Source organism: Meleagris gallopavo, chromosome 1 (genome assembly GCF_905368555.1).
Source record: "Meleagris gallopavo chromosome 1, MGAL_WU_HG_1.1, whole genome shotgun sequence".
In the NCBI taxonomy this organism is placed as follows: Eukaryota; Metazoa; Chordata; class Aves; order Galliformes; family Phasianidae; genus Meleagris; species Meleagris gallopavo.
The window spans coordinates 106,480,340-106,505,580 of NC_139404.1; the positions used below are offsets into that span (position 1 = coordinate 106,480,340).

The following is a 25,241-nucleotide window of genomic DNA, read 5'->3' on the forward strand; positions in this document are numbered from 1 at the left end:
GAACTGAAACTCAATATATATATAATATATAGCTCAATCAGCAGGGAAAAAGCACCTTGCTAATGCAGTTACTTTGATTTGAGAAGCTTCCTCCCATTGTGCAATGCTGTAGGAGTGTGCGAAGCGCTGAAGTGCTGGGCATTGTTTGCCTCGGCCTGTGTTTGTAAGGAAAGAGCTGATAGGATATTGTGTTCTCATGTGAAAGGAAGCAAAGGAGACAGAGCTGCTGATAGCTCGCTCTAAGTTCAGGTTTATGCTGATTAAAAAGTTGAGGGGGCTTCCCAGCTCTCCAGCACAACGAATAAATCAGTGAAGCCTTTGCTGATGCTCACAAGCTGGCTGCTGATGCTCACAGGCTGTTTTTCAGGAAAAGATTGCCCTTAGGAAAAGTGCATACTGTAAATGAGGAGAGACTGGAAAGTTTGCTAGACAAAGGTGAGAGGCTTTATGAAGAGAAATAGCACAAGATATGTTTGGAGTCTTTGCCACTTCAAAACCTGGCACACCATTAAAACCAGCAAGCAGACCTTCCTTAGACAGCTGCAACTGGATTGACGGCAGCAATAAAATGTGCACAATTGGTGCTGTTAGTGTGTGAAGCAGGCTCATGCCCTCTTGCCCTTTACCTCCTGTCAGTGTGTCCAGCACAGAGCAGCCCACACTGCACCACCAGTGCTGCCACCAAGAAGACAGGCATGACATAAAATCAGCAAGAAAAATGTGGATGAACTCACAAGGATCACTGAGTCCAACTTCAGGCTTCATGCAGAACCACTCAAAAATCAGACACTATGTCTGAGAGCACTGTCCAAATGCTTCTCAAACTCCAGCACTGGGAGCCGTGCCCACAGCCCTGGGCAGCCCATTCCATGCCCACCACCCTGTGGTGCAGCCCCTTTTCCCTGACCCCCAGCTGCCCCTCCCCTGACACAGCTCCATGCCGTTCCTTCGGGCCCTGTCGCTGTCACACAGAGCAGAGTTCAGCGCTGCCCCTCCGCTCCCTGTGAGGAGCTGCAGCCGCCATCAGGCCTCCCCTCAGCTCCTCTGCTCTGGGCTGAGCACAGCGAGGGGCCTCAGAGCACACAACTTGCTCTCAGAGCCTTACCCATCTCTTCAGCTCTCCTTTGGACACTCTCTAACAGCTTTATGTCCTTTTTATACTGTAGCACCCAAACTTGCACACAGTACTCCTGGTATAGAATCACCTTCCTAGTGTTCTTTATTTAATATTCACTTTCTTAGGAAGGTAGCAACAAAAAGGAACAAACAGTAAAAAAAAAAAAAAAAATTTCAGAAAGGTGTTTTAAATGACAGTACTCCACTCTCTGGGGTCTGTATTGATCAGTATTGGGAACAGAGGTGACATTCACCCACACAGATCACTGACTGCTCATACAAAAGGCCACCTCACCTCCTCCTCAAGGCATGGGAGTGCTCCATTGGCAAGTTCAGGAGGTCCCTCAATAGCTCTGCAGCCTAAGGTGTTCTAGAATAAAAAGGCAGAAGTTCCAAACACTCCCTTAAATCACAGCTTTAGTGAAGAGCCAAGCAGGAGAAGGGAAAGGAAGGAAGGAGGAGGCATGCCCAGGTTGTTAGTGGAGAAGCTGCACTGAGAGCAGGCGTGCAAACTCTTCACTTCTTTTGTCTTCAGCTCCTGCTCAACTGCCCAAGAAAATGATGGAGCATTTGGGTCCAGCTTTTATACTGACTGAATGCATAATGACTTGTCCTTGCTGGACGAGGCCAGCAAAGCATCTTGATGCATTTCAGTCGCTAACCTGCAGCTTGCCAGGTTCCCTTATCCACAAAGGCAAACAAGAGAGCTCCACGCTCCACGCCTTTGATACTCATCCCATTAAACATCTCATGCTTCTCACAGTGTTTTGGCAGATGAAATAAAATCATGTTTGTGAACACACAGGAAATAGACAAAGTTCTTCAGAAAAACTCCAAGTTTCCCATTTCTAGACTGAGAAATCAGAATTCCCTATCACATCTTTGAGGCTGTATTTTACATCTGGCAAGTTTCATTTTAATTCTTCCATAATAACTGCACTCCAAATGTTGTTGACTACAGTCACTGGAGTTACCTCTTAAGAGACATCAGAGTATGAATAAAACTGTAGTTCAGGAGCCAAATTTTCTGCCAGTATAAATCAGAGTAGCAATATTGATTTCAGCAAGACTGTAAATTGATTTATACTTACTGGAGATTAGGTTTAAGTGACTGAAAATGAGAATTCCACCTAATGTGGATCGTTTTTTTAAAGATGATTCATTTTGTTGTTTAGATTTAAGCCTTCTATTTCCAAGAAAAAGTCCTAAATCAATGTGTTTTAGAGCAGAAGTTTGGCTGCTATAGTTAAACTGAGATCATACATCCATAATATATCAGCATAACACACTGTGCATCTGTCTAGCAGGGTGACAGGAGATCTGATTATGATATTGTTGCCTTGTCTTGAAATGTCTAATGAAACAGGAACTGAAGCACTACATTTTTGCTTGGTACTTGTATAAGCAGAACTTTGGTCTTACATACTGCACTTTTAAAAACCCCATCAATAGGTTTTGTACCTTTCAGAGGTACCTTCAGTGTTTACGGTAAACTGTGTTATTGTCAAGGGCTTCCCCACTGCTGCACTGGGATATAACAGGAAGAACTGAATAACTCCAGGGGCCATATGGATTTAGACCTATGAAGTATTCCTGTGGATGTTCAGTCTCAGAAGGCCAGTGCTCCTGCAAAAATGGGTCCATTCTTTTTCAACTTAATGCAACATCTATACTTTCAAAAAACTTGTAAAATGGACCTCACCAAATAACACAATACATACTCCAAAAGAGAAAGTTAGACAAATTGTCAATAAATAATGAAACAGTGATAGAAAAGCACATTTCTCTGTTTCCATCTTCGCCTTGTCACGCAAGCTGCTTCATGCATTTTTAAGGAAGTTCTGAGCTAGTGCTCTCCTGCCTGCTGGCTGAGCTCAAGAGAGCTGTGCTGCAGCCTGTGCTCAGGTGCCTGGAGTTAGCAACACTGCAGTTTCAAGACTAGTTTTCTGATCCTGGGTGCAGTGAATGGAAACCGTTTAATTATGCATCGCTTCAGCTGAGGGTTAGATCAATCGTGGCTCCATGGAAAAGGGCTTTCATCACAAATTTATTCCTGGGATATCTTGGGAGTGCAGATTCACCCACCACAGAGGATGAAGGGGTGAGAAATTTGAACTTATGGTTCATTGGAGTCAGTGGGAGCCACTCTGTTGACCTCAACGTGCTTTGCACTGTGCCCATCAACTCTCAGTTAAACCTGACTTTGCTTGGGTGATGGGCAGGCATAAGGCTCCATTAATAGTCACAGAGAGGTCAGACTGCAGCAAGGAAACCACTTTTAGCCCCGCCTTGCTGCTCTTCTGTAGCCTGTCCATGCATCTATTAATGGATGGATTGCTGTAGCCTTGTCTCCTTGGTTCCATCAGTTTGAATCACCCAAGTGTTGCTGACAAGGCACATCGCTGCATTTTTTTTTTTTAAATTAATCCGGTGGGATAAGAAGCCCAGCTCTCACTCTTAAGTTAAGGGTGCTGGTACAAAAAAGTGAACTATACTGAAATATGCTCATGTGTATGTACAGCTGCGCTTTAAAGGCAAGCATGTTAAATAAGCTTTTATACTGACGACAAAGGTTGTCACTGCAGTTTGATTAAGAATATATGGACATAGATATTTCTCTAGTTATATCAGTTCTCTAATTAGTTTAAATAAATAACGCAAGCATATTTTGTTACAGGTAAGGCTTGACTTACATTTTCATAAGCCACAATCTCTTATAAATCTAAAACTACAATAACATTCTGTGGCACAGGCAAAGTCATTTAAAGCAGTAATACCTATAAACGACTGCAGGGACCTTAAAGCAGGGCTGGAGCAGTGCTAGTCTGTATGGGAGCAATTGTTCCTGGTTACCTTGGGCTGACTGAGGCACACACAGTCTCTCTCAACTCTATCAAGTTTCATCACTTTGACACTCTCAAACTAAAATGGTATGAGCAAGCCATATCTAGTTATAGTGGGTTTTCTTTGTTTCTTTATTTTTATTTTTATTTTTTTTAATAAAGTGAGGTTTAAGATGCAGACTTAGAATTGCTTTAAAAATGTATTATTTTAATTGAAGAGGATGCATATCTTTTGTTCAATTTTGTAAATTTCCTGGTAGTTCCAGAAATTTAACATTGCAGTTATGAGTGTAAGAACACGAAAGTATATGAAAATTTAATGATAAATGCAATCCTTGCTTTAGGCATAGCATTCTTCACTAACTGGAGTTGAATCCAATGCCTCCAAACGTACAGAAAACATGAATAGCCTATTTTGTTACTTGCAGCTGAGGACAGAAAAAGATCACAAATAATCAGCTTTGGAAAAATTAAATTGAAATAATGATAAAATCTCAACATTTTTATTAAGAAAAATCTCATTGCTAATAAAAAGATGGGCATTCTGGAAAAGGGCTTTCCCTCAGTAAGCTGTTTTTAACTGAGAAGAAAGCCGAAAAAGAGTCCAACCAGTAGTATTACAAACTAGCACAGTTTGGGATATCGTATTTTTCTACAGGCATTGTTAATTTTCAAATTCAAATAACAAATCAATTACAAAGCAGTAGGAAAAGATAATTGTGCTGTCAGACACTCCTAGTAAATTTCCTGAGGACCCAATACCAGTTGTTCCTTTCCTCTAAGAAAAAAAATATCTTCCTAACAACAGTATCACTGATTCATAGATGAGTGTTGCAAAAATAATTCAAATTACTTCTATTGTCACAGGATTGAGTTTAGCTTTCAGACATCTTTTATGCTACCTAAAATGGAATTTTCACATTAGAATTGCACAGAAACTTTGTAAGTGAACAGCTGACCTATTTAAAGTCGTGAATCACACCAATACAATTTTCCCTTTTGATCTCACAGCACTTTAACTTCTTATCTGATCCTGTTTAGGTTTCTTTTTTATTGTACTATCATGGTTTAAAAACTTGTAATGTGAACCTTCCTCTGCAAATCCACCAGGAAGAATAATGCAACGAAGTGATTTCAAGTATGTATTCATGTCAAATTAAATGTGGAATTAAATAGGTTTCATCTCTGCAGAACATTCAGTTTTCACAGCAGAAGGAGAAAAAGCTCCTGATGTTCTGCAGAAATAAAAGCTGAGAGAGGATAAAAGAAATTTAGATTCATCCTCGAAGTGCCATTTCTATGATAAGGAGCAAACAGCACATTCTGTCTTTTTGTGACACATTCCTAGTTTTCCTACAGTGTAATAGGAAATAAAAAGGTGTTCCAGTTACAAAAGAATCTAGTAAGATGATAATATTAGAGATGCACATCTAGGAGAATAATTTTAGAGCATATTGTATATGTGTAAGTAAGCATACACAAAAGTTAATGTGCATGTTAAAACCCCATGCAACCCTACAGGCCTGGGGCAGAGTGGCTGGAAAGCTGCACAGAGGAAAAGGATCTGGAGGTGTTGATTGATGCATGGCTGAATATGAGCCAGTAGTGTGCCCAGATGGCCAAAAATGCCAATGTCTTGTATCCTGCTGGCTTACCCTGCAGCCAGCAGGACCAGGGAGGTAATCATCCCTTTGTACTTAGCTCTGTTGAGGCTGTGTTCAGTTTTGGATCCCTCACTACAAGAAAGACATTGAGGCCCTGGAGTGTGTCCAGAGAAAGGCAAATGAGCTGTGAGGTGCCTAGAGCACAAGTCTGATAGGGAGTGACTAAGGAAACTGGGCTAGTTCAGTCTGGAGAGAGGAAGCTCAGGAGGGACCTTATCACAACCCACAACCACCTGAAAGAAGGCTGTGGAGAGGTGGGAGTCAGCAGGTAACAGCAAAAGGGCAAGAGGCAATGTCCTCAAGTTGTGCCAGGAGAAGTTTGGGTTGGATGTTAGGAAACATTTATTATCTGAAAGAATGGTTAGGCACTGGAACAGGCTGCCCTTTGAGGTGGTGAAGTCACCATTACTGGAGGTGTAGTACTGAGGGACATAGTTAGTGGGCAATGTTGGTGGTAGCCTGAGTGTTGGACCAGACGAATTTAGAGGCTTTTTTTCCACCCTTAATGATTCTATGATTCTATTTTCTACAGTTATAAATATAGGCACAGAATTAATTTTCTCACTTAACAACATCTCTGCTTATCTTGCTGCTTTGCCACTTGCCTTTATTGATTTGTCTCCTTATGTCATTTCCTCAGAATTGGACCTTAATCTCCCACTGTAGAGTCATAGTGACGATTTCTTCATTCTGTATACACACTATATATGGTGTGCGCATATGCATTTATATATATATGTATATATTCTATTGCATTTGCAACCAAGCAGTGCAAGGGTGGAACAAAAAAAGAAAAGAACTCATATGTAATAATTTTCATACTTTGCTTCAGGATTTCTACACAAAAATGTCAAATGTAGATTCCCCCTTATCTTCAAGAAATACAGTTTGGGATCTGTAAACTATGGAACTGTACAATGATATTTCCAGTCAATCCAGAAAAATATAACATGCATGGGAAAAGAAGGCAAAAGGTAAGCTGGAGGCCTGAAGTCAAGAGTTCCAACCATTACTGAATCCCCAGTGGCTGAATTCGTATCGAATTCAGTTACTGCTGCAGCTCACAGAGCATTGTCAGCATCTTTTCCATAGAAAACAAGTCTCTAAATAGATTCTCTAGCTATGTTACACTTGTATTCATCATGTGGAAGAAGGAAATAACTCCTTCACCCTTCAACACATAGATCAGTGGAAAAAAGTTCACATCTTTTTATCTTGGATTACAAGGCTTACATTGGAAATACGTTGTGCTTTCTTTCTGTTGTTGCATACTTCATATTTTCCTTCCTATGCTAAGCAGCTTATTTTAGCTGTAGTGATTGAGTACTAGAAAAGAAGATTTATGTCTTGACCACAAAGTTCCATAAAGTTTACCTTGATCTGAGTTGTTTAAAACTGCATTTATGCAATTGGATGAAGTCCAGCCTCTATTTGAGGGATGCCTTTAGACAATTATTGAATAAAGTATTTTAATTCTGTAGCTTAATGATTGTTCTAAGCTAAGGTGTTGCCATTGAAGTCTGCAGGATTAGTCAGAGCAGCAAGAAATTTGTTAATTGGACCAACAGCGCTAATTAAGGTATCTTAAAGTATCTTAAATACTTCACTGTTCATGCCTTTTCTAGTAAATGTGCAGCAAGCCTAGGGCTATACTCATTCTGCTTGACTTAGATGCTCAGCTGAAGAAATTTGGACCACAAGAGGAAGATACTTCCCTTCAAGTGAGGGCTTAGCAAACTTGTGTTCCTGCTTTGTGCAGTTCCTGGGACACATTAAAGCACTCAGCTTTCCCATGGAGTAATATTTTTCTTGCCATCTTCATGTCTGTGGAATCAATTGCAATTTTTATTTTTCTGTTTGCCTACCTGCACCTGCATGTTTTCCACACCCCCATGTAGGTTTTCTTTCCCAACTGACTCCCTTCTGCCATTTGTAGAGAAAGGTCTGAGAGTTTACTCTTGGGGTCCTTAAATGGATTTTAAAATCTTCTGGTCTTACAGACCCAGTGAATGAAATCTTCAAATGCGTATCTGAGATGTTGTTTGCCCTTCAAGGTTCATAAATAAAGAGGATGTCCAAACAGGAAGGGAAGAGAGACTGTCTAAATGAGTTTCTGTTTATTTTGTGATGGTAGACAATTTTCATCAAGACTCTTGATGAAATTTTCTAGATATCTCCTGTTCAAGCACTGGTCAGCAATTATTTCTTCAACGAATGAATTCCATTACCAGAGGATGTAAGCAAGTGATCTGTCTACAAAAATTGATAGAACTGGGAAAGCACAGACATATCAAAAGATTGCCCAGTTAGTAAGTCCAATAATTTAATTGTAAAAGGAAAAAAAAAAAAAAAAAAAAAGCTTATTGTCTGAGGCTATTACCGAGATTTAAAGATATAAAAGAAATCTATTTTTAATAAACATTACTACTGCTGTCTTTATTACAGTTAACTGTATTATTGTATAACTGTCTTGATAACTCAATTTGTGGTTAATATTGTTTGAAATAGAAAGGAAAAACGATATTAGAAAACTTTTTCAATCTCTACAATTATCTTCCACCTTTTTATATTACAGACTTCGGCACAGTGGAAGGTAGGGAACAGTGTATACTTCTTTCTAACTTCTGTCCCACCCAGTTTCTGAATGCAATATTTGAATGACAACTTTGGAGGATGAAGGACTGACTCATTTGTCAACCTCCCAGGTAAACTTAGGAGAACAGCTGTTGAAACCTCTGACTATTAATATGACAGGATGCCTCAGTCTTGATCTGGAAGGATCTAGCATAGCATAATGTTAAGATCACTGCCCAGAGTGCCAGTTTCTTGAGGACTGACCAAACACTACTAAACATGTCTTTACTGGGCAGGTAATGGAGCACCAGCACAGGCTGCCTAGAGGCTGTAGTCTCCTCCTTGGAGACCTTCAGAAGCCGCCTGGAAATGGTTCTAGACAGGTGGCTCAAACGTGCCCTGTTTGAGCATGGGGTTGGACAAGATGACCTCCAGAGGTCCCTTTTCAACCTCAATCATTTTGTGATTTTGTGGTGCAGTAAGTTTTGCTGATACACAAGGACACTGACTACAGCACAATATGTTTGGCTGTCTGAATTATAAAAGAATAACCATACCAAATATTCAGATCCTTCTGAAGTCCTGGTGCACGTCTCCAATTCAGTATAACAAAATTATTTCAATTTTTGGTCAGTTAACACAACATTAGCCAAATTACTCTATTTTTTAAAATAAACGTATGATTACTTTTTTGTGGCAAAATCATGGTATTTTTAGTCTGAGCTGACTTCATGAAACTGATTCTTGTTTCTGTAAATTAAATGTCAGGAAAGAGGAGCAGAAATACAGAGGTTGGAATCGGTTCTGACTGCTAACCTGAGTGTGTATCTGCATTACCTGCTGACTGGAAGGGAAAAAGTCTATCAATCAAAAGACTTAAAGTGAGCTAGAACACAAGGCAGCTAAATATTATGCATTACTAATTGTGGAAATAGAGTAGTGTGTAATGTGTAGAAGTTCTGAAAAGACAGTTGTAATTCATAGTTATAGTTCTAGAAATGATCAATTATTATGCTTGCCTAGACATCTGATGAGCCATCAAATCTAATTCAAGGTGATGGAGTGAATGAAGACAAATATTTTGATTCAATTTCTAAATGAAAATGGTTTGCAAACATACAGGTTTTTGTGATTAATTATAGTTGTATTATTAAGAACTTAAGCAGAATTTCTGAAACGATGACTGAAAGAATAAATATGTTTCATAAGTTTTCCCTGACTGGCTTTAGCACTAAACATATTGGTTTGTATTACTACTAAAAATTCTCTTTACTTACGTGTTTTATTTAAAGTTCTTCATAAAGTATTCTTTAATAGCTTATATTTATGGGCCAATATTTAAGTTGCTCCACTGGAACATTCGATTTATTATCAAGATTTTGCAACTAATAATTCAGTTCACAGTATATATCATTTTCTTACTGCACAGTAACACATAAAGCCAAACAGGTAAAAGAGGTTCAAATTCAAACCATTTGAATTGAGTTAAAGATTGCTATATGTCTAGTTCACCAGAGGGCCTATGATTATATTTCAACCACAGAAGCTTTTTACTCATGTCTAGGGACTGAATTTTTGCACTGTATGCCCTTAACAAAATCTTCTTTATGTGAATATATTAGAGTATTTCCAAATACTAAGTATACATAAATAATGCATATGGAAGACAAAAGGAAGAAAGTAAATAATTCGTTAAATAATTATAAAGATGTTTGTAACTGGGAGGAGAGGATTGTGGTTTTGTGAATGTAGATGGTTCCCTTCAGCAGAGCAAGTATAAATATTCTTTTTTTTAATAGAAAGAAATGAAAATTATTTCTATCTATTTTTACAGCTCCTAGGTTTGCAGTTCTGCTCTGTGACTACAGAGAAATCAGCCATTTCTCTCACTATATTATTTCCTACTTATTTTCCATCTTATCTATCTGTGCGATACAGTAATTTCCTGCCTTGTCTATTATAACTTCCTACCTTCTGCTTGGTTTTATTCTTCCCGTGTTCTACTTTTAGCCTTCCCTTTCAAAATCCTTAATGCTCTTCTACCAGTGTCAGGTCCTGCTTTTGAATGACCTTCCTGGTGCCACTGTCTGTCTTCCATTCCTCTGTCGCCAGAACAACTACTTTCATTTAAAGTGTATATTAAGCAAACGATCAAAATCTACTCACTATTCTTTTTCACGTTTCAGAACTACTGCTTACTTTCTGTGTATATAAGTAGCTTCACACACAATGGCAAATGTATATGCAATAATAAATAAAATAGATAATGTTTTCAGTAAGCACATAAATATAATTGTGGTTTTCCCTGTTAGAACTCTTCTTCCCAAGGTAACGTAATGTATTCTACAACAGAAACTCACATATTTTCTGAGAGGATTTAATAACATACTTGATCTCAGAGTATCACAAATAATCTACCTATGCTGTTGGGCACTAGATTATCACTAGAAGCAGCATTCTTTTTGAAGTGGAAATATGATTGAGCCTTATAAACAGATGTCTCTAAGGTACCTTCTGTCAGTAAGAAGCTGGAGTGGGGTTTAAATTTGTCTGAAGGTATGAAGTTCCATATCCCTTGAGTTCTTGCATTATATTTATTTATTAATTTATTTATTTTATTTCCCCCCCCTTTAGATAATCTAACTTGATATTTGGAAATGTCAAAGAGAATGTAACAGCTCAATAGCATTACCAAAGGGATATTACATCCTCAACAAGCAACAAGGCAGGAGGGATAGTGCATCTTCTACAATCTGTCTTCATGAAGTGTTGTGATAGCAAATTTTGCTCTCACACAGAAATTACTGCTGTAAGACATATTTCATTAGTGGGTGGCTTGAGTTGGAGATGGGCATATGGTATTTTTTCGCCCAGAAGGGTTTATTTGCCTGATGGCTGCAGCTGTAGGGGAGTGAATTTAATGGCCTAGACCGTCTCTCTCTATTCCTAAATTTCCAAGCTCCTTTTATTGCATATGAGAGAACAGATTTTACTCAAACATTATATTAACTGGGATAAAAAGCAATTATCTCTAAATACTTACAGAATATATCGTGAGCCTTCTTTCTTTCCTGCGATGTACCTGTCCTGTTAACCAGCCTAGGCATGGAGTGAAATGCTCGCCTCGAGAACTGAAATGTTACCTCTAACTAATGTTACCTCACCTGGCCGATGTGCCTTTGGAACGGCCATGTTCATCACTCGCCCTCCATCCTGAGGTTTGGGAGGGGATGCGGTAAACCTGCAAATCCCCGACTCTGACGGCGTGCTTGAGGTCAGACTGTCTGTGTAGTCATTAGTCCCTGCCGTGAGCTGCTCCGACGATGTGTCTGATATGAAGCATTCTGTAATGGTGAACTTGGCATGTCTCAGCTGCTCTTCCATTTTTGCATGCTCATATGCTCTTGCTAGCTCTTCATATGTTGAGGAGGCACTTTCTGTGGAGACCATGCTGCTTCTTGCTCGATCTGTACACCAAAAACATGAATAACGAGAGAAAGAAAACACCTGCATAATCCTTTTTCAAATAAAAGAGAAGAGCGCAACAGTGCTTCTTAATAAAAGGCAGAACCTTTGAAATGATCAAGGTGATTTGAATTAGTTCGCTTCACTGTAAATGTCTGCACAATTTTTAGTCAGTAGCTTGATAACTACAGAAAATCTGAAGTGAAGTCTTACTCTGCTAGCAGCCTTATGTGATTTAGTACCAACTTGGTAGTTTAGAAGAAATAACCTTTAAAGCATGGGAAAGGTTTTTTTTTATATATATATATACACAAAAATAATTTTTCTAAAAGTTAAATGCCTTAAAAATGTTAGAAACTCAGAGAACAGATTTAGTGAAACTAGGAGTAGTCTCTTAACATTATCCTTTTAATGAATCTGAGCTATTTCTGAGGGGTGACATCTGAGGGAGAAAAGAGTCTTTTTACATCTGATTCACGCTTACACTATTTTTTGAAAAATCCCTGAGAACAAAGGCCAAATATAAAGACAGTGACTCTGAGACACCTATGTTCAATTTAGACACCAGGTGAAATACTGACTCCCTTCATACAGAACACATGGTCTTAAGAAAGCAACACTGTTCAGTAGCTATCAACCTGCAGTCATTCAAGTACTTTTTTTCAGTGTTGCTGAAGTTAATGGGGACTTCATATTTGACACATGACCTGTTGTGACCTAGAACCTGTTCTGACATTCTGGAAACACAGCACTGGTTTCTGTTTCACTATGAGGTCAAATCACTGGTCAGTTGCACCCATCATATTTCTATTTCTGTAGTCTAGAAGAGAACTTTCAAAAACTCCTTGGGCAGAGGTCATGTTTTCTTATAAGATCTGTACAGTTCCAGACATTATTGGTGATGTTCAATAAACAGGCTTAATGTAATAGCTAATTTATAGAAATGGGAATCCTAAAGCAGCTAGAGGCAACTGTGTTGTTACTGCAGATCTTCATCTTTTTACTGTATACTAGAGTTCTTGCACCAGTTTTCACTGCACAAAAAGAACAGTCCTGCTACTTGCAAACAAGACCATGCACTATTTAAAATGACAGGTGTTTTTTCAACAATATGCTGTACCTTGCTTAAGATTTTGAGCTGGCCAGAACTTCAGCAAAGCTTTTCATTTTTAATTCACTTCCCACTCCCTTGCCCAGAAACATTATTCTATTTTTCACATTTGATTTGTAAATCAGACCTAAACAATGTCTTTTCAAATTTCTTATCAACTGGAAACTCCTGGAAGGCTGCTGTTTCCCAGTGATCTGAAGCAATGTCTGTAAAGATGCTGGTGTTGTTTACATGCAGTGCTCCTAGTTTGATCCATGAGGTTTAGAACTCACAGACTCTCATATTCCAAACCCTGGGGCAGATATTCCAGGAAGGCCTGCTTGAACATTTACTTTACATCTACTTTAGATATGATGAAAGTTCATCCAAGCCCAGGGTGAACAAGAAGTTTAATTTCATCGGAAAATTTATAATGGCCCCTAATTAGAATATGTGAAATTAGTTACAGGTATGAATTGCTACAAGACATTTCTAATAAGCTTAAAAACTACTACTTTGTAAAGCTGGAATCATTTTGACATGAAATGACAAATTCTGCCAAGTATCAATGACATCAACTGGATTCAAAAATCTGAACACAGCATTGGAAAAGTCATCAAAGATGTATATTAGTTCAATTGATTACTGAAAACATGATTTGGCTACATATATCATGTGATTTACTTGGATTTACTTGGAAATTTTAAACATCTGAAGTACTTATGTTGCACTGATTCTCTTCTTTCCCGAGAGATGAAGAGGCATATTACAACTACATTTTGCCTCAAGGAATCCTTTCTTGAACATGATCTAAAGCTCAAGATCAATTACATAAATCACTGCGCGTTCAAGGGCAGACAAGGAGTAGGAGAGTAGTGATGCTAAAACATAGGCTATGAAGTCTGTTTACAGAATAGCATGTAGTTTGTCAATTAAACTAGACAGCAAATTGAATTCCCTGCCTTGGCCATGCTCATTGGAAAATAACTTTGGGTGACAAAAGGCAAGCACACCTGAAATCTGGAATAAGTGTTTCTGAGACAACACCTGCTTTTTATATTATTATTATTTATACTATTATTATATAAAGCTGTTAGAACCAATTTTTAAAGACTCAGGATCCTTCTACCTGAAGAAATAATTGAGAAGTTTGTTAGTTGGCTGGAGGTATCTGTTGAGTGGCATTACTCTATGAAGACAACATACTGGTCTGCAAGTTTAAGAGAATGAATTCTGAAGAGATGAGAATTTCAACCTACTGGATGCAAGAGAAATCAGATCCCTGTTCTTACAGAAGTAATATTGTTGGGTTCTTTTTTAATGGTGAAAGCCCAGTTGCATCTACTGCTCTCTCTCTCTAATACATAGTTCTCTTACATTACCCACATTTTTTCTCCCAAATCAGGAGAGGAGATAGGCAATTCTTTTGAGGAGGCCAGAACATGCACAGATTCATTTTTGTCAGGTCAACATTTGAAAAATATTTTCCTTTTTTTTCAAATATAATCTTTATTAGATTTGCTTCCTAACTATTCTTCTGTATGATCATTTATTCATTCATTTTCCCTGTGATTTTGTAATTGGTTCAGAGTAGGGCAGAAGGAGATAGCTTTATTTTTCCATTAAAATTCCATTTATAATGTCAATACATCAAGAGGAAATGAAGACAGGCATAATGTGTATTAAGTTTCTCCCCATTTACATCTAGAGGAACAAGAACTATTTTGATTCTCAGGAAACTCAGATCTAGATGCTACAATATTTAGTGTTATGTAAGGATTTTGGTTTGGACTCAAATTGCAGATGCTCCTCTCTCCTTTTATTTTCAGCTTAGACTATCCTTACAAATATATTACATAGCTGGGGAAAAAAAAAAAGAAAAAAAAAAACACAGAAGAAACACCTTACCTTGGTGTAGCTCAAGTCTTAAAACATCTCCATCTTTGACCAGTTTGTACTCTTGCTTGCTAATACTGTCCCTTCCTGGTCAATGCCATTTCATGCAGCAAATTCTACTTTTTCCTTCAGACACGGGAAATACAGAGCTTTGGCAACCAGAACAATTACTACCATTGCTTTCAAAGAATTCCATTATGCATGTAGCATGAGAAACTAAAGCAATAGTATTTGTTTTCACTAGAACTATATGGAGTTGTGGCAGCTGTTATGAATAGCCTACTGAAAAAAACACCCTAAATAGGAATAAATAACAGCACCTAAACACCAAATGAAATATATAATGGGCCAAGAATGCTATTGCAGCTAGCCCCATACCTGTGTCCTGTGAGGGGCTGACACTGTAGCTATCGCTTTCCTTGTCCACAGATCCTGCTGGCCTGGGAGTGGGCAGCCTCCAGTCTGTGGTGAGGGTATGAGCTGATATGGTGGGGTGAGGTCTGTTGAGGGTCCACTGACTAGCATAGCGGTTGCGAGCTGTGGGTCCTGTTTTGGCACTCCTCCTTGTGGTAGGATCTGCAATAGGTAACAGAGAGAGGTCTTTGCTATTGAACAGAGAAAGAAACAATCCCTCTCAGAAGGGACTCATGTTGGTTAATAAAGGATGCATAGTGTTCTTTGTAGAAAATGAAATAATTCATTAATTTAATTCATCCAATTTGAAAAAAAATTGTTCATTATCAATTTTTTTTTTTTTTAAATACCCTCTTTCTAATGGAAGCATACATTTTAAAAAGGGAAAAACCTACCAGACTCCCACTGACATGGTCATTACTCCAACACAAGTAGTTCTCAGGCACCAAAACTATTAAGAAGTGGAAGAGCAAATAGATCTGGTCAGGGATTTCACACCACATCCCAAGTGAATTCTCAGGTAAATTAGCATTGATGTGTCCTCAGAAGCCTCCTGCACCAGGCAACTGCTCTGTTTGTAACAACATGTGCTCAGAAATGTGGTGGTATAGTTTCCTATTCTAGTCACTTCACTAATACTTTAATATGGTACTGACCAGCTACAGATTCCAGATATTTTTATTTCAAGTAGTCAGGACTTAAGACACAGGCTATATCAGAGCCCTCAGAGTTTCAGTAGTGACAGGCTCAAAAATTTTGACGATTTAGAAAAAAAGTAAATAAGTAAAATGTCTTAATCTTTAAAAAATCTACCGCTACTTATGTAAGCTCAGCAATATATAGAGCAATATACAGAGAAAATCTAGTGACCAACAGAGTGAAAATGAATTATCTACCAAAATCAACCTCTATGACTTTGTTAACAAATAATTCTTCTGTAAAAGTGATTCTGGTACATAAGAAAGCAAGTGGAATAGAAAAAACATTATTAAGCAAAAAGAAAGTTTCTAAATCAGCACTGAAAAAAATTCTCTTAGCAGCTTTTGAAATGATATTACTAACAATAGAGAGAAAGGGTATTAGAAATGAAAAATTCAAATCTATGCAAATATTCTTTGACATTCAAATAGCGCACTTGTCAGTCTTTGAGGTAACAGACGTTAGCAGAAGCAATTTAAAAAAAATAAAACCAAGACCCAGATAATGACTCTGAACATTTCTTCTGCCTAAGGATTCCCAATAAGAATATGTAAAGAGGTAACAGACCATTTATGGTTTGTTCTGTCTCACATTTCACATCTTCCCCCCCAGCAGCAGTGAAAAAATATGAACTTAGTGCCATTGATAATTGATCCTGATGGTTCTGCAGCACATAACAGCTTCACATGGATAGCATCCAAAAGCACACTTGGCACAACATGCCCAGTGTAGTCTGTCAGTATGAAACATCAGTAGTAGTAGCTGTGGAAAGTTGGCATGTGGCTGCTGCATGGCCAGAAGCAAGAAGATGTACCTGCTTTGAGGGAAGTCACAAAGGACAGGAGAGTGCCGGTGGGAAAGCACAGAGCATGGTGCTGAATGTTTGATTTGGGACAGAGAAGGCATGGTGGGGAGGGTTATCATCAGTATATTGTCAGAGGAATTGAGAAAACAAAGCCAGACTCTTTCCAGTAGTGCCCAATGTCGGGACAATAGGCAATGGGATCTAACTGGAGCAAAAAAGGCTCCATCTGACCATTAGAAAGCACTTCTGTGCTGTGAGGGTGCCCGAGCACTGGCACTGTCTGACCAGAAACTGTGGAATTTCCTGCTTGGAGATCTTCAGAAGCCGCCTGCACACAGTCATGGGCACCCTGCTCTGGGTGTCCCTGCTGGAGCTGGGATTGGACCAGAAGTCCCATCCAACCCCAACCATTCTCTGATGCTCACTCACTAGGACTTCACCCATGGAGGAGGGTGGGAGAGCCTGCTGCTGCCGTGCAGGAGGTCAGCACTAGTTCTGCTGAGCACGTGCCGAGCAGCATGCCTGCAGAAGGGACTTTGTAGCCAGGACTCAGCAAGCTCCGTTGCCTGTGTGATGGAAAACAGAAGGCATCTGGTGCCGCAGCTGTTAAGATACTACCACTGCCACATGCTGAAACAAAGTGCAGAATGCTGAGGTGAGCAACAAAAAGGTTCATGAAACAAAAAGGTTCGTAAGCATAAAAGAGCTACAGAACAATTTGGAAATAGCTGTAAGGGAAAATTTGGCAACTGCTGGGTTTGAGTGTGCTCCGATAGGCACATTTGCAACCTGAGCCATGTGTCCTGCACAAGCAGCTTTATAAATATTGTAGTAGTTTCTCTCAAAGCTACATTAACGTCTCAAGTCCAGCTCTGTGCAGTGCAATCAGGTCTTTACCAAATAACAAAAGTGTTGATGAATTTCTCTTGCTGGGCTGAACACAGATAATGCTCCTACTTACGAGTTAAGCACCAGTTCAATTTGAAGGAAGTTTCTCCCTGTATCCAGTGGACTGAAGCACATAACTGCACATAAAGAGATGAGGAATGGAAGAAGCCAGTGCTATAGACTGCTGTGCCATGGGACAGGCAGGTAATTTTGGGGTGATACATCTTTCCTTATTAGAAAAGGCAGGAAAAAGAATGGACTGCAAATTGGTTACTCATCCAAATTTGATCTATTCACATGACAGAAATCTGGATGATTTTTTTTTGCTCTTACTGGGTAGGTTTGCCACAGTGTACATGGACCAGAGGAGGGAGAAAAGATTGGTTCCAGAAGAAAAATAAAGGTATCTTGAGTTTCCTAATGCAAATGTCACGACTCTCCATAAACAAAAAAGGAATTCTACATGATGGTACTAGTCTAATTCTCAAGAAATAATGAACCATAACTTAAAACTAACAGAGTTAGAAAATCAGCAAGGTCAGGACTACAACAGCTGTCATCTATAAAGACTGGTGTGGTAATAAAGACTAAATGAAGATTTCTTAAATAGTCTTCATTTTAAGTAAGACACAAATAAATTTTCAGCATTTATGTTCACTGGACTCACCAAGTAAACAAATTCTGAAACTGTCAGGGGATGAAAATAATCCAAGAGACTTCAGAGATTGCATGCTGTAATGAACTGTATTTCTGTAATGTTCATAGTTTATATATATTCCATCAATCTAGTAAATTTGTTTTCCATTCGCATAGATATGGAATACATTCAAGAGAAAAATTAAGGAGGATTTTCAGAAGTGTATTAATTTATTGTAGATTTTAATCACTATAAGAATAACTCAGCATAAAGATATCTGGGAAAAAATAATTCACCATAATAACTAAAACTGGAAATATGACTTTTTCAGAAAAGCAATAATGAGAAATTCATTTCTTCCCTGACAGAGAGGTAAGGAAAGAGGACTTATTTTGAAATACAATATAGATTGTTCACTAAAAATTATATGTATTAGGCATCAAAAGCCATTAAGCTAATTTACTCAATCCATTTTAGAAATTAAAATCTACCATGCATTTGGTTTTATTAAAACCAAGTATGAACTATTTCAAATTACACCTGCATTTCAGATACAGATACACAATTTTTACCATATTAAATCATTAAATTCAATCTTACAAGAAATGTTCTAACCTAAATAGACTTCTCTCAGCTTTCAGAGAAAACCCCATGAGGATGCAGGAGCACCATATTCATTTTCTTACCACTTTCTACTCCCTAGATAACATATTCTCTTATACACTTACTTGTTCCTGGCCGGGCATCAGAGACATCCACTAGTGGTCCTGTAGCTTGTGACACAGACTGGTAATGTACAGTGTGGGTGACAGTCAGTGATTTTTGCTTAGATGTCTCTCCAAAGTCAGCATCAGTTAGTAGAACCGTGGATCTGTCATCTGCAAGCAAAAATACCCATCAGATTTTGAAAAATGTATTTCATTTTTGTTCACATAATAGCTCTAGTGTAAGTTCCCAAACTTATTTTCAGCTGGGCTTCACCAAAGACAGTGGAAGCTCTCACCTCTGTTCAGGGCTGAAGATGGTTCTGAAGTGTGCACAGCAGCTTGGGAGCTTCTAGGTTAAATTTCAAAGTTCACAAAAAAATAAAGAATGGGTATATTTTTGCTAATTTTGTTTAATCTTGGAGTTGTGCAACCAAGACAAGCCGTTAAGCATCCTTCTAAAGCTCAATTTTGTATAAATATTTTTGGCCATAATTCCTTCTCTTCCGTCTTGAATGCTGCCCTCTTGCCCTTCATTTTTGGAGGGCTCAGCTGATCCATTCAGCAATATGTTCATAGAATCATAGAATCATCAAGGTCGGATGACCTCAAAGATCATCCAGTCCAACCATTCAACTATCACCAATGTTTCGCACTAAACCACGTCCCTCAGTTCAACATCTACATGTTTCTTGAACTCCTCCAAGGACAGTGATTCCACCACCTCCCTGAGCAGCCTGTGCCACTGCCTCACCACTCTCTTGGAATAGAAGTAGTTCCTAATGTTCAACCTGAATCTCCCCTTGTGTAACTTGGGACCATTCCCTCTAGTCCTATTGCTAGTTACTTGGAAGAAGAGGCCAACTCCCACCTCACCACAACTTCCCTTCAGGTAGTTGAAGAGAGCGGTAAGATCAGCCCTGAGCTTCCTCTTCTCCAGACTGAGCAATCCCAGCTCTCACAGCTGCTCCTCATAAGGCTTATATTCAGTTCATTTATTTTCATTAGCATAATTATTAATGTCCTCAGTGTAATCACCCATGTCTTTCCAAAAAGAGGTCTTCAGATAATATTGCTAACTAACCCTCTACAAGTCAGCTTTTTCTCCACAGAGGGAATATTGCAGAAGGGTGACCATGACCCAAGACTTGTCTTCGGGATTCTCCTACATTTAAGTAACTTAGTACCTCACTAAATACAATGGAAATACTATTTTAAGGCAGCTAAGCATCCTTAAGTCTAGCGTTTTGCTCTTCTGGAAGCTGAAGACTTAGTCCTACCATCTTTCTCTGAACTGGAGTCCTGCCTGCAACAAACCTCACTACCTACCAGAGGTCTGAAAAAAAAAAACCTCTGGAAGCTTTGTGCGAATCATATGATTTTCTCACAATATAGTCAGTCCAGCTGACTGTGAGCTTTCCTGTCAGTTGGAAGGAAGGGTGTGAGATGAAGCTGGACCTTTGGAAGGACTGCAAAGAATGACTGAATACTGACCTTTGCTGCTGTAGTTTGGCTGCTTATTGCCCCTCTGTGGAGAAAAATATGCTAATCAAATTCCTACACAGATCATACTGCCTGCAGAAAGCCAGTGCTATACTGCACTTACTTTTCTTCTCAGTTGTGACTACCAAATTGTATTTCTTTTGCTTCAGAGAGAGATTTGATCCTCTTGATTGTGGAAGGCTTAACAATGATAAAATTCCCACTGAATTTGTGCTCACAGAACAATTATATACATGCTATCATATTTTCTTTTGCATTCTTTATCTTCTTAGCCATTTATACAGTAATAGAATCCACAAAAAGTTATTGCTATGCTATGCTATATTGTTTTATAATGCATTTCTAGAGGCAATGGCAGCAATAGGGTTTCTATGCATTCGCAGTTGCGCAGAGGTTGATGCACTTCTTCTAAACATTCCTGTGTTGTGTTTTTTTGTTGGTGCCTTTTTTGAGGGTTTTTTATTTTGTTTTAAGTTGACAAGACACTATTAATGTGAACAATTCTGCACAAAAACATATCTAGCATTTTTTACCCAAAGAAGGCCATAAATAGAAAGAACATTATGAAATCAAATTATTCTGTCTGGCAGAAGATGAGCTCTTGTTCAGGTTGGAAATAAAGCCTCTTCGCAGTAAACAATGTCAAAGCCTGCCAAAGTGACTGCTTATTCTGAGTACTTTGAGCAGAGCTGGCTATTTCCAAGGCACAAATTGCACGTCTATAGTTAAGGCACTAATGGTTTTCTACCACAACCATATATTGCTTTGCAATAAATTGTAAATCAAAAGTAAAAACTGTCTTCAGGATGAAGTCTGGCACAATACACTACATCAAAGCAGCAAACATAGGTAACTTAAATTAAAATTAATTTTTTTTTTTTAAAAAGTGTTTCTCAGTTTGAGTGTAGGTCTCCTCTTCTTTAAATCCACTGCACTGTTAACTGCCCACCATGCTAGACTACCTCAGGAATGACAGGATACAGGACCGAAGAAGTTTTGTCCCTCCCCTAGTACGAGTATGAGTAGGAGATGGAGAGATGCTGCTTCCAGTTCATGGTGGCTTCTCCAGCTACACAGTCCCTGGAATACTGATATTTTCAACCATCAATTTTCTTTTTCTGCATAGATTTTGATCCCCAAAAGTTGGAAGTTCAGTAAGATCAGTTGTTCTGAAGAGTCTTTCCAGTGTGTACCCATAAAGCCATGAGATCAGGAACATGCTGTGTTTTGACTGTTTGAAAAAAGCAAGCAAATCTGTTTACATGAGACTTCAGCTATATGCCAGCCACATGAGAAATACTGTTTTCTGACAACTGAAACATTCTGACTTGAATTTTGCATAGATACACAGAAGTTGAAAACAAATCAAAATATTGATCGTATGATTTGATACAAGAAGGTGGATACAATATGCAGTATGTAAGTTTAAGGAGATGGTTGTTCAATGGTTTGAATGGCAGTATTGTAGTTTCTGAATTTCATTTTCCTTATAAGTAATGCCTATGATTCTGCCATCTAGTCATGGCCAAAAGAGAAATTAAAATGAAAATAATTAAACTGCCAGTCTCCATTTTCTTCAAGCTGTTCATTCTACTAGTTTCAATTTCCTAATGTCCTGAGTTATTTTAAATATAGTATTGAAAGCACATAAAGCAGAAGATAATTCAAAAAGGAGAAAAAAACTGTTAATTTTTCAAATGTGCCAAATTACTCTACAGCTCTTCTTTCTTGATGTGAGCAGAGAGAGGAAACGTGTGAGGTAAACGATGTCTATCTAAAGTGCCTGTTACATTAACCAGTAAAAATAAGTCCAACAAGAGTTTACCAATGGTCTCCATCGTGTCCCTCTCCTCAATCAGAAGCTGTGCTCTGGGAATGTCTATGTGCATCCTCAATGTTTGCTGTTGCTTGTTAAGTGTGTCTGATGTCCTGGTATTCTTGCTGAAACAGAAGAAAGGTAAACATATTAAGAGTTAGCCTGACTGAAAAGATACTTGAAGACTTCCTAAATAGAAATAGGTCTAGCTTAAACTAAAAATAATGGAATAATAATCAGCAAAATAATAATACATCTTATTTTTCCCTCTTCAGAACAAATACATGTATTAATTTATGTTAGATTAATACACAAAGATTTGGTCTATTTATTTCAGCAGTGATCTCCTGAAAATTTAATGCAGTTTTCTTCAAGTGTTGCAATATAATGAAATTAATTATAAGTTTGTAGAATTGACCTTTTCTGACCTTACATATGAAATATGTAGCTGATTGAACAAGTTGGTAGGAAAATGATGTCTTGTAATTTCTAATTATTTTTCAAATTTTCATTATTTTTCATTAGATTAATTCCAAATATCACTAGAATTGATAAATGAAAAAGCAAATAAATTGCTAGGGATTCCACTAATACTAACAAATTACATAAAATAAATAAAGGTTTTAGGTCTATTGATGTTGAGAAAGTAAAACTGCAAAACTTGCTTGCATTCATGGATTATTTCTAATTGATTGATGCAATATTCTACAAAAGAATATAAACCAATTATTTTATCATCGTGCAAATTGAAACAATTTCATTTTGAAGTTTGTGTACCAGAAAATGACTTCTTAAATAAGCTGTCTTCTAAAAGCAAATGAAACTGCACAGTAAAATGGAGTGCTATAATCATTTCCAGTACAGAGCTTGCACCAGGAAATTTTCAGATTGCACTAAAAACCCAGGAACTTTTTGCCCTTTCAGATGTAATTACTCCTTTGAGAAGAAATACTTCCGAATACTTGTTTAGGTAGGGTGGCTGAGGAAAGTTGAGCTAAATGAGCTAATGGTATGATGCAAGTACTCACGTATCAGAGCTTTAAAATTCAAGTGGAGGCTCATTTTCTGGTGTAAAGAAGCTGTAAATCACTCAGTTTAATTCCCCTTTGGCAATGAATTATTGTTATAAATGGAATCTTCAGAGGACTAAGCTGCTTGATGATAAGCTCACTTCTTTCTTGAGTGAGGGCCTCTACACTGCAGTTTAATGTACTTTGATGTACGCTGGATGAGCCCACATTACTAGGTGATTTGCCTGAGCTTCCTGGTCTAACTATTCCTGGTCTAACCTAACTATTCCAGGTTTGGGAGGTTCCCCCAGGTCCTTCTTATAAGGAATTTCCTCGTCACTCAATGGTCAGTAATTCTGACACACACTGAAGACCTTCAAGGCATGCAGGTGCGTATCTCTGGCTGATTCTCACCTTCTGTGTTACACTACTCTTGTGCTCCCCAACACGATCGTTATCTATGGCATCTCACAGACTTTAATGTCCGTATCTTTCAGAGATCAGGCAGCACCATTGCCATGATTACAGATGGATAGCTGAAATGCATTCAGTCTACAACTGGTGCCTCATTTAATCACTCTGGAAGCAAAATATCAGGAGAGCTACCCAGGGCAGCCAGACTTGTCTCTATATATAATCAGTGGACAACAGTAGTCACAGTGTCTTATTAAGCACATAAATTTTCACAAACATTTAGGATTCTAAAATGCAGATAAACTCCACGCTGATATTCTCGAAGTCTCTGCAAAGTCTCTGCATGGATTAGGTGCCACTCTCCTACTTGTTTTCACTCAACCTACAGAAATATTAAGAGAATCAGAAACTCCTCTGTTATCTGCATTCCAATTATGCTGCCCTTCAAAAGTCAGGTTACATTGGGCTTGTCCAAAATCATACACCAAAACTGAGATCAAGTAGAAAACTGAACTTATGAGATTCAACTTCAACCAATAATCAGTGATCCAATAATTATTGGATACATGCATCAGATATATACACAATTAATGCAGTATAAAATCAAGTCCAGTAGATGCATTGCACCCTTTGTCTGCCCACCAGAGACGTAGGAGGCAAAGTGATTAAATGACATGTTTTCCTCAGAGGATGCAGACTTTGGGATTGTGGTTAGAGCTAGAAGCTACAGACACCCTGTACCCCCACTACTGCGAAAGTATTTGACCATTCACAAATAAGTGTTTGGACTACAGAGAGTGGGAGGACATTCCACGTCTTTGCAGGTGTACTGCTCACCTGTCCAGAGGGAACTCTGAATTCATTCTTGATACCAGGGAGAGTTTAGTACAAAATGCAAGGAAAATCTTTCAAGTCTGAAGTGAAACTCAGGCCTTTTTACACTCAGGAAAATTCTCTCTTAATCTTGAGTTTTGCTTCATCGTGGGTGATCTCTCCTCTCTTTCTTGTTGGTCTAATTAATTCTCCTCTATGTAGAAGCACAGCGGTATGGAGTGTCCAAACACAGGACAGGCAATTGGCAGTGGCAAGAAGAATTACTGCTGATTAGCATGCTATCTCTTTCTAGTCGATGAATTTTAAATTATTATCTGTAGACCATAATAGCTCAACTTTCAGCTTAAAAAAAACCAACCTGAAGTGCCAACAGCAATTAAGGCTCCAGGGACTTGGCAGCAAAGCAGAGATTTTTAGGATTGCAATATAAATTTGGTGCCCAAATATTTTCTAACCTAGGAAAATCCAGTCATCTAAAACTTTTAACAGTCTGGTGGATGTGGAGTCTAGCACCTAATTCTTTGAAGAGAGGAGTTGCATCTAACTGCATTTTCATTCACTTACAGATACAGAATTCCAAAACTTAAACATGTGCTACAGCTATTCTTTATCTGTCAGACTCTGTAAGGGTCTATGTGTAATACAGCTCATTCTCTATATTTCAATGGATCTCTGAGCTTCAAATTGTTGGGGATTGGAAGTTTGTCTGGGGAATGAGTCAGTATTTATTTGCTGCTGTCTTTTACTCTACCCTAGAGTCTGCTTTTGGTCACTATTATAGGCAGATACTTGGAAACACCTATTCCTTTGGGTCTGACAGGGTACAGCTTTTATGTATGGTCTGTGGATAAACAAGCCCTTTTCCAGAG

General features: G+C 38.4%; 1 protein-coding gene across 2 annotated transcripts in view; it reads right to left on the reverse strand.

Annotated features, from left to right (window-relative positions):
* The window catches only part of DSCAM (DS cell adhesion molecule), a 441,807-nt gene that overhangs the window by 4,856 nt on the left and 411,710 nt on the right, over positions 1 to 25,241 (reverse strand). For both annotated transcript variants that reach the window (XM_085208737.1, XM_085208749.1), the window contains exons 29-32: positions 22,124 to 22,239; positions 18,820 to 18,969; positions 15,027 to 15,224; positions 11,362 to 11,664 (exon numbers count right to left, since the gene is read on the reverse strand). In XM_085208737.1, coding sequence (XP_085064863.1) covers positions 11,362 to 11,664; positions 15,027 to 15,224; positions 18,820 to 18,969; positions 22,124 to 22,239 — 767 coding nt within the window. The remainder of the gene's footprint in view (positions 1 to 11,361; positions 11,665 to 15,026; positions 15,225 to 18,819; positions 18,970 to 22,123; positions 22,240 to 25,241) is intronic.